Below are 12,786 nucleotides of genomic sequence, written 5' to 3'. Positions count from 1 at the left end.
TGCTTTTCACTAAATACTACCTTTCTTATATAATGTGCTTTACTGTATGTCGTAGTTATCTGAAGTGCGAGGTACAAGATCTTTTTTCTTCTGCAGAAATAAAGTTCTTCATAATCACGTTTAAAATACTTTCATGTTCCTTAGTGATGAAAACTTATTAAGAAAATGAAGTGTGGTAGGTAAAGTGTTTGCAGTAGGGTGACTTAAGAGGTCTTTTACGCTCCAGTATGCTCATGATCTTATTTGGGTTAGACACGGAAGTAAACTCTACAGTATCATTCCAGACTTGTTTGAATACCTGTTCGCAAAACAGGATTATGACAGTCACACATAACTATGAAACTGTGATGGCTTTGTTTTCTCTAGACTGGTGATTGATGGCTCAAGAAGACTTTGAGTGCAGACCTAGGGGACATTTTGTTCCATGGAGTCTTTTTGCTGTTTTTTATTCCAGTTGTTTCTGAAGTCTATTAGAGTAAGCCTCTGTAGAATGAAATGCCTTTACGATTTTTGTATGGGGAATCAAGACGCACATCACTTGGGAAGGCCATGGGCCTGCAAGAGAAGAAGGAAGCTACTTGGGCAATTCATTCCTTGTGTAAACTCCTATATTGAGTTTTACCATGAGTAAAAGAAACATTTGTGGGAGCTTTGTCCTTTTCTTTTACCATCTCAAGGATAGGCATAGATGTAGACTTGGTTAAGAGATTATAACCAGAATCTGTTGAGAAGTGAGAGAAAAGAGCAGCTTTGTGCAGCATTTGCCAACAATACACCTGTTTTGAACTGATGCTTTCACACATTAAAACCAAAAAATTTTGAAAAAATACTCTAAAAGAAAGTCTCTGCTTCTGGGAATTATTTTCAGGGAGAAAATTAGTCTTTTTAGCATTGCTCCAAAAGACTGCAACCTTGGAAACTGTAACTAATATGTCCAAAAACCATGGATTTCCCTTTGTCTGAAATATGTTCATAGCAATTATTGAAGTAGCATCTAAATGTTTCCTGATAATAATGGCATTTGTATGCTTCCAGATACATTATTAATACCGCTTTGAAAGCTGTCAAAAAGACATGTTAGTATCAATGACACTTCCTTTTAGTGCAGAAGATGCTCTTCCCCAATGTCTAATATGACAAATTTTGAAATGCAAATTTTTCCTGTCAAAACAACACTTGCTGGTTTTTAGCTCCATATGTTCTGCATGTAGAAATGTGATGTATGCTGGCTGTACTTGAAGTTCTGAAAGTAATTTTTGCAGTTCTAAGATTACTTAGCTTTTTGGTTTGATCTCCTTTTCTAAACTGCACTAAGAGTACTTCTAATTAATAGTTATGACTGCAGAAGCATGTGTTAACAAGCTAAAATACCACTATAGATCCCATTTTTACAGTTTGTGTTTGGTAACGTGCTGGACAGGTGCCCACAAAATTTTGTATCAGGACATTGGTACAGGACAATTGAAGACAGTGCTTATATATTAAGATTGCTTATAGCAGCAAAAGAGTTTAAAAATAAGTATGAGGCAGGAGAGCTCAAAAATGTTTGCGAAGGATAACCAGAATCAAATTTGGGAGTAAAGCTGTAAATGATTGGTGATAAGCTCAGGAGATACAGTCTGGAGTGACAATTTCATGTTATGACACATTGAAATCATCTACACAGCTAATGAAAACAAGAACTGAGGACATTCTTTGGTTGTGTCCTCTGCACAGCAGTTGGACCCCGGTTTCCTTAGGGCATCATGTGATGACACAGTGTTGCAGAAAGGATTTTGTTCACACAAAGATTTATTTGCAGAGTCCTTCATGAATGGCAGAATCAAACACAAATTTACCTTAGGGAAAGAGCAAGGAGAGAAAAAGAGCAAGAAAAGAGAAAGGGAAAAGCTCACTTTTAATGGGATGACCAATTTTGCAGTCATTGTATAGCTATCCATGGGACCCTGCTACCTTCAGACTCAAGCAGTGTGTGGTGGCCCAAGTGAGGAACTAGGGAAAAGTGGTGTGGTGGTTTAGTCCTTGCTGGGGTCTGAGACCACGCGGCCGCTGCCCCTCCCCCACAAAGGGAGTGAAATACAAAGCCCCGATCTGAGATAAGGAAAGGTTTAATACAACAGTGCAACAGCAACACAACAAACAACAACAATAACAATAACAGTGATAACAATGAACAGAGCAAGATATGTACCGATACAGCAGTGAGAGCAGAGAGATGGCATAACACATGACTCTCCCGCGCTCCCTCGCTTGGGCGCCTGGACGTGACGTCAACATGGTATTGAATAACCCGGCTAGAGCTTCCCCCCCACTGCTGGGGAAACTTAACCCTATCCTAGCTAAACCAGGACAAGTGGTTTCCTGCCTTCTGCCTCTAAGTGCTCTATTTTCACTTCTGCTGAAGCTGTCTGCTTGACCAGATGTTCCACATGTATATTTTGAGGTTTGTTTGATGACTTCTAACTCTCTCCTACGTGGTTGGTTGGTCCAGTGCGAGTTCTGTTACCTAAGTCTGCATCTATGCCAGAAGGTGAGTGAAGGCGGCAGACTCGTGAACACATTACTAGTTGTTGGTATGCTTTTGGCATGGGTTGTTCTCACCAACTCCCATTTCTTAAAAATGAAGTCCTGGAAAGGGTGAAATAGGATTGCCTTGGTGATGCCAATGTTTTATGGAACCATGAATGCCCAGCTCTTGAGAAGCAGGTGTCCGCTGGCACTTGGTACCGCTCAGAAAGTGGTCAGGGAGACAGTCTTATTAGGAGGGAGGAACCTGATGCCTGTGTCAGTTTACCGGCACTCAGTCTTCTTGTCCTTCCTGAGAGTGTCCTTTTGTATGCAAAGCGCAAGCTATGCAGTGGGCACACACAAATAAGCAGGTGCAAAAATTCATCCCACATAGCTCTGAATAGCCTGAGGAGATGCTTCAGGAGATTTGTTCTCCCACAGACCTTTGATTTGCTTCTTGGAAAGAGTGGTGTGTCAGTCAGTACTTCTGAGGCTTTGACCCTTCCTTTGATCCAGTAGATCAGTGGGAAATGTGTGAGAAAAACGTGGTTGAAGTTGAGACCTAAATTTTCGCAAATAAATCCTCTTTTCCTCCCATTGGATATTTCAATAGAAAGTGAAATTTAAAATGGCAGTGACCATAGAAAGCAGTTAGGAGAACAGCCCAGCTCTGCAACTCAGAGGGGGAGGAAAGGCAATTAATGTAGTCCAGAAAATGCTTAAATACAGAGAACTTTGATGTTTCACATCAGAGCAACAATAAATAGAGACAACGAATTTGCCTTTTCCCTAGTATTGATATTTTCCTCCCATCTTCCCTCCCACTTAGAACTGTTTTTCTGGTGGGAGGACCCATTACGTAATCTACAGATGTTTTACATTCTTTAAAATGTAAACTAGAAAATGAACTGTAATACAGATTCATCCCATGAGGGTAAAAATTAGTCTGTTCTTTAACATTTCTTGGATGATGGCACCCCCTCAGAACATGCCTACAAATTGTGCCTTGCCTGTTAATGCACACTCAACTGTGACTTATTGCTTATTAAAACCCAACATTTTTACTGCTTAGTAATTCTAGATTTGGCTCCCAGTGCCTATGTTATAAACACTTAAAAGTAGGGATGCCATATTGAAACAGTGACAGATTCTCAGGGGGTCAGGGCTACTGGCGCCTCCCTAATGAAGTCACACACTGTTAAACTTTTTTTCCTTAACTGAAGAAGAAAACAAAGCAGTTAAACTGCTATATCCATTTTCCAGCAACATTAATCCATTTCAAACCACTCTTAACCATAGTAAATCACAGGTTTGTGAGAAAATGAACTGCCTAAAGGTTCACCTCGGGTTATTTAGCCCACAAACAAGTTGCTGACTACTGGCAACAATGGTTGGTTGGGAATTATTGCTCAATTTAGTTGTAATTACTTATTTTGCTTTGCCTTCTGTTCAGACTAGCTGAGGGTCTACAGCGTGGTAAATTCCAGAATGAAATGCATTGCCAAGGTGCTGCTGGAGATTGACACTGACAGTGTTGAAAGGTTATTTGAGCAACATGTTTTAACTTCATGAAGGGAAAAGAAACCTTCTCTTTCACTGGGAAGCTTGCAAGGGAAGTAACTCTCAAAACAAGTCTGCCCAGACATAGCTATTCTACTCTGCAGAAAATCATCCAGATGTTAATAGAACCTGAATTTTCAGTTTAAGTATGCCTCAATTCTGATACTGAACAGGGAAGCTGGAAACTTTACCCATGAAATATTGTATAGCTGCAATGTAATAGTTGAAATGTAATAGTAGTAATTTGAAGAGCAGCAAATGTAGCAGCATTCTGGCTGCTAGTAGTATTTTAAAGGCAATTGACAGTATGCTGTGATTACACCACAGTTATAAATGGGTGGGCATACACACAATACATACTAGTTCAAGATAAATGTAGGTTTTTGCAGCCCAATTTAGTGGAACACTTAACTTGGCAAATGTAGGTCTAAATTTTCAGGTAAGTGGAAGATTTTATCTATAATCATTACAGGAACTGTTAATAAGGCCCAGGAAGGTAATATGTAAACAATCACAATTTTTATAGATCTTGGGCAGTTTCATTAGCTGAAATATTCTAGTGGTATTCGTTACCAATGGGAATATGTATATATGCAATTCTCAAGTTGTATTCATTATATACATATTGTCATGTAAGAAAGGCTAAGTAAAGTTCTCAAAGAATTCAGAGTTGGCAATTCAAGGTCATATGAATAGGGTGATCTTTTTGCAGTCATTCACTCTAGAGAAAATTGATCATATGCAGGCCTGTTAAATTTAGAAAAAGGTGTGATATAGAAAAAAGAAGCTTTTGTCTCTAAATAAATAAAAACAATGGCTTAATTTCCTTTGCTAAGGCCAACAAAGGCCATGGGTAAAGATTCAGCAAAATTCAGAAGTATTCGACATTTAAGTGCATCTCAAGATTCCGCGGAGTTTTGGTAAGGAACTTCCTTTTTACACATAAATAGTGATTTAATCACTAGCAGCTATTATTACAAGGCTTTAATTTGGGGGAGGTGCTTGTGAAAAGGCTGCAGGCAGGACAGATCACGTATGTCAGTCTGCTCTGGTAGTTCCTGTACTTTCTTTTGTCCCTGTCAGAGAGGAGAGACAGAACGACAGAACTGGAAATACCACAAGTGTAACAAGCCATTGAAAATCCTACAGTTCCTACATTCTGATATTCCATCAGCATTCAGGATGAATCCACCTTAAATCTCCTTAAATCTTCCAGACACCCTGAAGAGGAAGATCATGTCGCCTAACTTCTTGTGAAATATTGCCCTTAATTTTTAGCTATTTATATGAGTGGCCATTGTTTTTATAAAAGACTGCTAAGAATTACGAAGTAGTGTTGCTTTTCACACTAACAGACTTTACATCTATAAATCCCTAGGCAATTAGAATGATGCTTTTAAATACTAGAGAACATTATTCGAGTACTTTTTAAAGGTGGTGAGGAAAGCAACATAACAGGAAAACAGAAATATAAATAACAGTAGCATTTTTTTGCCTCTGAGATCATAGTTTTTTTCATAGAAGCATAGAAGCTGTTTGTTCTGCCTTCAATTCTTTTAATCGTGTCTACAAGTATATCTTTTGACTCTGGTTTCTAAAGGAATAAGACATTATATGCAAAACTCTGAAAATAAAAAAGGAAAGAAAATACTCTTTTACCAAATAATATTGTATATGGAATCCACTTGTTTCTACTATTGGTAAGAGCAAAACGTACTAACTTCAGTTTACTTCAAAAAAGAAATCAGATGGATTCTTAAAAAATATTTGCCATGCCATCAATGTGCAATTAACACATCTCTTCTGTTTGAAGGAATAATAATCCCTGTCACCTCCTGCAAAAAGAAAATTATCCAACCTTTATTGTCATGTTTGGCTGATCATGTACATCAAGTACCTCATTGATTATTGCAGTGTTGGAAGAGACTGGAAGTTGGAAGTGTTGGAAGAGTTGAACACCATACTCAGGACATGCAGAACACAACAGAATAAAGAAACCTATAAATACAGTTCCTACTCTAATAACCTTTTAACTGACTAAGCTGGCTCTTCAAAACTTGGTTGTCTGCAGCTTTAAAAGGTCAAAATTGTGCATGTTCAAATTTCACGCCAGAAAAACTGTTATTATATTTTTAAAACACTATACACTCTAAAATTATTGAAACAGTTAAATGCTTATTACATGCATTTAATAAGTAGAAGATTAACATGCCACTTACTGCCGTTCTCATGACAAACACTTTCAGATCTTTGCTTGATGAATTTTGTCATAGTTAAGAATTTAGCCTTATTTATTTCAATTACTTGACTTGCATCGCTTCTTTAAAAGTGTAATGCTTTAATTTACCATACAGATACAGGTTGAATAGAATGACTTCAAAAACATTTTTTTCATAGATAAAGTTTTCTCCACAACATAAAAAGAAAAACTACAGGCATATTCTGTCTGGGGTATATACACCCTGTTTATTGCTACACATCTCAAATCCTCAAATGTAGGTGGTGTGAGCCCAGGCATGCTGGAAATGGAAACCCAACCTGTGAATGATCACGTAATACTGCAGAAGTAATATGAGATGTATCACTGCATTAGTACAACTCACTAGAGCAGATTTTCCATCTGCTCTCTGCATGAACTTTTTCTGCCAGTTGTGCCCTACTATTCTGCAGTTTTACTTACACTGCTTTGGCACAGAGCTCCTTGCAGATGGCTTCCTGTTTTCCTGTGTACTCCTCATAGTATCTTGCAAAGAGGTCATCTCGCCTGAGAGCACCCTCCTCCAGCAGAGTCTTTCACTATGGAGCATGGTGCCTCTGTAATATGGTATTTCCCTTTTCCAACAGGTGGTACTGGGCCATCATAGCCAGCCAGACTGGCTTCAAGCTCTCCAATTTACTTATCAAAGGACCTGAGTTCATGTCACAGTTCTTCTGAATATTATGTCCTTTCGTCCCCGTTTTCTAAAAGCAACGTTCTCATTTTTTCTCTGTTTTTTTTAAGCTCCACTTTCAGCTGCTCTGTGATTCAGTTTCTTTTTCCATGGGGGGACTTGTGAGTCCCATTCTAGTTTACTACGTTCCAGCTTGTCTTGTAACAGACACAACATCATGGCATGCATCTGATCTCAAAAAAGGGAGTTGAGAGTAGATAACTTATTAGCTTATTTTCTTATATGAATACAAATACTTTCTCACATGCATAATGAATTTCAGGCAGCAATCCTATGTGGAAATACTGAAAATATTATTAACTGAAAGTAACTACACTTTCCTCTTCTCCAGAAAGAGAAAATAAACCACCACAGTCTAGTCCAGAATTCAGTGATTCAAGAGATATGAAGGTATAATGAAGTCTTGGAGGAATGAATTTTACTTGTGTTTACCCACTTCTTTGTTAAATCTGACCACTTCCAAATGCAGCAGTGTTTTAAGATTTTCAACAACAAATCCTCTCTCACTTCAGGGGAAGTGAAAGCGAGAAGTATTATTTTCAGCAGGGCTGCCTATATAAACTCACCAGCCCAACATCCAGGACTACATATAGCAGAGCCAGTCCTATCAGTGCTGTAATAGTCCTAACCATGAAGCCCAAACTGAGATTTAAAATGTCTCAAACTCAGGGATCATTTAGATCCAAGAATGTGATATATCATATTTTTAGTGAGTGGAATTTTTGACCTTTAATAAGCTTCAAATATAGGTCAGGACTGTGAACCCAACTTCATAGTTTTCAACAAATGAAGTTCAGAGGCAGCTCTCCTGTTTGAGTTCATTGCTCTTCCTAACTGGATAATGTGTTTGATCTTTACAGCTCGCCATTGATACTCTTATATCTCTAAAACAGGAACATAAAACTGGTATCTTTTTCCAGACCTGTCTTCTATGAATACAGCTAGTGCTACTTAGAAGCAGCATCTTCTAGAGACCATTTAGCCAGTCTTGAGATGTCATATTTCTCTCTCAGCTTCCCCAACAGATATGTATGGTGAGCTACACGTGTGCAATAGGTCTGCATATGTACAGCCAATATGTCCAGGGTTATTCTTCCTCATCTCTCTGCTTTCCAACTGGTTGAAATTAAAAAGTAGAATAACCAGCAGCTAAATGTTAAACTCCTATTCCTGCTCTCTGATGGATCCATAACTGACTCTGTAGCCAACTTAGAAATTTTCAGGGGAGAATGAGCAGCTGCTTTGGGACTAGTTTGGAAATGGATAGGGACTGGAGACACTTTTGTCCTCATCTCTCAGTACCAGCCCCAATATACAAGCAGGCAGAACAAACCCAAACCAGAAAGGGAAGTAAGCTGGGCCAGGAGGAGGACAGGAGAAGCTTATCCAAGAATTCATAGCAGTGGTGGCAAAGTCTCAGTTTAATCCCAAAGATTAAAACCTGAAGTCGTTCCTTACTTCTTGTTCATGGAAAATGTTTGCTAACAGCAAAAATGCCCGAACAACTCTATTTTTTGGATGAGTAAAAATGAGTCCCTGCTGCATTTCTGTGCCACTTTACACATCCAGGACCCAACTAGGTCTTTTTCTGATGCTCTGAGCAGTTTGGTAACAGCTTATTTTTCATCCCATTGATGTGTACCTATGAGCTTTTACTGGCATCAGAAATTAAATTACTGCAGAAGCTTTTTCTCCTGGTATTTCCAGCTGCAGTGGTAGTAGTGAAAAATCTCCTAGGCTGACTGTTGTAGCATGATTTTCTGTGGGCTGCAGGGGTTAAGGGAATTCAGATAAGGCTATGAACTTGTATACAGTTATCTGAATTTTACTTGCAAAGTTTTCAAAGTTCATCCATCATCATAATGGATCCTGTGGGCTGTTAATGGACTCTGGGGAACATTAGCCGTTTTCCCAATTTCATAACACTAGGACTGGTGAGTATTGTTAGATATTGTAAGACATTGTTTGCCAGCCTGTAATGTGATGTTTATATAAATATGTCTGGAACATACAATAAGTCCGAGGGACTAAATCAAAAATAACCAAAGATTTTCTAAGAGCAGTATAAATTCAGGGGTGAGGCGGGCAGTGAATTTTGACGTGCTTTCTTACATCTGTGTTTGTCTAAGTATACTTATGGTCATGAAGAATAAGCTGGGAGATTTCTGTGAAAAGATGCCCATATCTTAACATTCTTCCTAGAAGAGTAAGTAGCATCTTTTTATGTCTACTGACAGGGAGCTGGTATAAGAGCGTTCATAAAATTAATAATTTGAAATGCTGGGTGTTGTTTTTCTGTTGCAATCTTTCAGTAGTATGTGCTCCCACCTAGGAAGGTTAATATAGACATCTGTTTGCTCTTTTTAGATGTACTGATATATGAAAAGACTCTGTGTGGGAGATGGGCTTTTGTTTGTTTGTTTATTTTTATTTCAGTGGAAGGGAGGTGAAGGCTATTTTAAAAATAGTGAGTTCCAAACGTGTGTTCATTTATGAAACTTGCTGTGTTTCATCTTCTTTGAAGCTCTGGGGTTTTTTACTTACCTGGTTCTTTGTAGGTTTTAATATTTGCTGCAAATGTCACTTTTATTAACAACAACAACAACAAAAGACAGTACTAACCACTTTGTCTTACATTAGAGAGAAAGTTGTAGGTGCTGAAAAGGGGAAACTGCCTGAGAAAGGAAGAGGAAGGGAAACAGATAGCTCTTAGTGCTTTCTCTAGACTTGATCCACTGTGATTTTATTCCCATTTGGTCATAGATACCAAAACCATAAATATGTAGATAAGGAAGTACAGACCACTTTTACCTACAAAATATGAGGCTATCCTTAAGCCCCTATCATGAGCTTTGAGTGTAATAATACAAAATTGAATCTTTTTTGTAGCACCTGAAGCAACCACTACTGAAGTGAGTGGGATCTGTACACTGACTTTAATCAGAGCTGGATCAGACCCATGAGCCATACCAATTATGTTTCTCCTGGCAGCTAAACTGACATGCCTGTCTGTATAAAGGACTCAAAAATTATGTCTTATCTTTGAAAACAATCCAACACTTCAGATCCTAATTCTAATGATGTTCCTTCACTGGGTTTGTATAGGGTCAGAACATCAGCCCTGATAGTATATCTGTACATGTGAATATTATTTTTCATTAACAAAACGTGTTAGCATAGAGACATAAATTATTTTCACCTTACAAACCCAATTTTACTCATAGGTTTTATGGAGACTTCAAATTTTGTGAAATGACAGCTTTCCTTAATGAATATTTAAGAGTTGTGGGGGGGTTTAAAATAAGTTTGTTTTACAGAAATACAAATTGTTGGATCAGCATAGCTGTTTGCTTTGTTTTCAACTAGATCATTTCACAGATCCTGTGTAGGGTGCAGCTGTGTGACAACTAAATCAGTATACTGGAGAGGCCTGCAATATCTACCGGTGGTAAATGAGGCTTCCTGTATAATTGGGTCTGATGCTAACAAACAGCAACATGGATCAGGCAGTAGCTTAAGCCATAGATACAAAGGTCATAGGTGTTACCTTGAGTTTTTCTTGGTGAACACCCTGGAATACAGTGTTGACCCATCCTTGCACATTAGCAATGTCTTCTTCCTCAACCTTTGGCTACTTTAAAATCTTTTGATTTTGACATTTTTACAATGTATCTTTGAACATCTCTAGTTCCAAAACATAAACGGAGGTATCAGAGGACAAGGACAGGGATACTATCACAGAGTCTTTAACTAAATATATCCTTTTTTTTTTTTTCAGAGGTGCGGAGAAATCTCATTTGATAGTCCTGACCAGAATGCCAAATGTGTTCGCATGCTAGGTAAGGGTAAGAGTCTTTTCCCCTTTTGATACAAGAAGTGTGTGGAAGTACATTTAAGTGGGGATTTCTTCTCAAAAGTACATGATAATGGCCATGATGATTCACAGTGGCCTCTACATATCTCATCCACATGTAGTCCTCATTAATATATTCTTTATGGTGAATTTTCAATTATTGAAACAAAGTGTATATATATTCCAATAGTGCCCATCTGCACAGACAAAAATAGTGTACCAACACTATAATTGTAACTATAATTGTAACCTCCAATGTACTCAAGTCCAAAACCCATATTCAAAAGCTGAAAATCTGGACTTTGAAAGAGAGTATTACTTTCACAAATATGTATCAAAAGCCTCTAGGTCAGACCTTCAGCTGCATCAGTCAGAAAAATTTCAATCACTGATTTTACAGATTTGCGTGGGTGTAGCACTTTGCCTATCATTTGTAAAAATTAATACTAAGAAGAAGTGTTTATTCTTTGGAAACAATACAGCAATGTTCTGCTATGTTTCATTAGTTTCTGTGACCAATTTGATTGTTTCATCTCCAATGCTACTACTGAAACATTAACAGCATGGCTAGCATCACAGTGAAAGACGGGGAATAAGTGTCTAAAAACCTAAAAAATAGTGTTTACTCAGAAAAAATGAAATCACAGAACACTTGCAGGTTTAGGCTTTAAATTCTGAAGACCTTTCACCTGCCGTGGTTGATATAAACGCATGCTGTAAATTAGAGCATTGCATCTAATAACATGAAGATTGAAATAGTCACAATTTTTAAAACTGCAACTGGCAATGTCTAGGAACTTAATTCCCATCTGGGTGCATAGTTGTGTTCTGTAATAACAGATTATGTGGTTTGTTGTTTATATTCATTAAATCCTATTGTCACAATAGACTATAATTGCTGCAGAGGAAATCTGTCATGCTTATAGTGCACAGATCCCAACAGATGAACTGACACAATGGGCCGTAATGATCTGTTACATCAGTGATCCATGGTTAGAGGTTCTTAATGGAACAAGCTGACAGAAAAGATACACTTGTGATCCTTTATTATGCCAATTATAACCTACAGCTTAAATACTATTGAGTTCATAATACTCTAGTTCTAAGGAAGTTTTATCCATGCAAATGTTGTTATCCATCAGGGAGAAGAACAGGGAGGTAGGAGAGGGGAGAACAAAAAAATGACCTGAAGATTAAAGTCTTTTGCACTGGCTGGTTCATCATTTGGTTTGGCATTTTTATAACAAGTCAGTCCAAAACTGGGAGTTTGGCATCATCCTTAATGCAAATGATTCTTTAGAAGCAGTGAGCAGAACAAGATCTTGTTTCCATTACATATATTCTTATCTATGTCTTGTAGTATATGCATGTGCAAGAATGAGAACATATGCTGTGCTCTGTAAGGAAACTGCTAGGAATGTAAAAATGACTCCAAGGGGACATGCCAAAGGTGTGACTGGCTCTCAGAGGTTATATCTCTTGTATTTAAAAATATTTCGCTTGCTATTATTACTCAGTGTCTCTAACAAATTAAGGACTATACTGTCATATATGATATAGGATATTACATTTCACCCCAAGGTATCCCAAATCATGTACAGAGCTGAGATTATTCTAAGTGCAAGTGGATATCCTGCAACTGTCTGTAAGAGGTATGGGAAGTAGAAACTAGCATTATATGGTTGCTCTGAGGGCAGTTACTGGAGACAAACTCCACTGTCTTGATTTGTCACAGAAATGTGTGTGGTTCTGGTAGTGCTATAAAGCCAGAGGGTGTCCGTTCTGGTAGCCCTCCTTTCATACTGAACTCTGTACAGAAGAGCAGGAGGCAGAAATCTTGCAACCTAAAAGGTCTAAGACTTTGTGCTGAATGCATCATGTAGTGTCCAATTTCAGATTTTACAAGGGAATTTA

At 38.0% G+C, this 12,786-nt stretch overlaps 1 protein-coding gene across 2 annotated transcripts in view; it reads left to right on the top strand.

The window, feature by feature from the left end:
- The window catches only part of PDE7B (phosphodiesterase 7B), a 181,704-nt gene that overhangs the window by 50,902 nt on the left and 118,016 nt on the right, over positions 1-12,786 (top strand). For both annotated transcript variants that reach the window (XM_074819018.1, XM_074819017.1), the window contains one exon: positions 10,798-10,858. In XM_074819018.1, the coding sequence (XP_074675119.1) occupies positions 10,798-10,858 (61 nt within the window). The remainder of the gene's footprint in view (positions 1-10,797; positions 10,859-12,786) is intronic.

This window comes from Strix aluco, chromosome 3 (assembly GCF_031877795.1).
Source record: "Strix aluco isolate bStrAlu1 chromosome 3, bStrAlu1.hap1, whole genome shotgun sequence".
NCBI classification, from domain to species: domain Eukaryota; kingdom Metazoa; phylum Chordata; class Aves; order Strigiformes; family Strigidae; genus Strix; species Strix aluco.
Note: the sequence above shows the minus strand (reverse complement) of the source record. Positions and strands in the feature narration are given on the sequence as shown.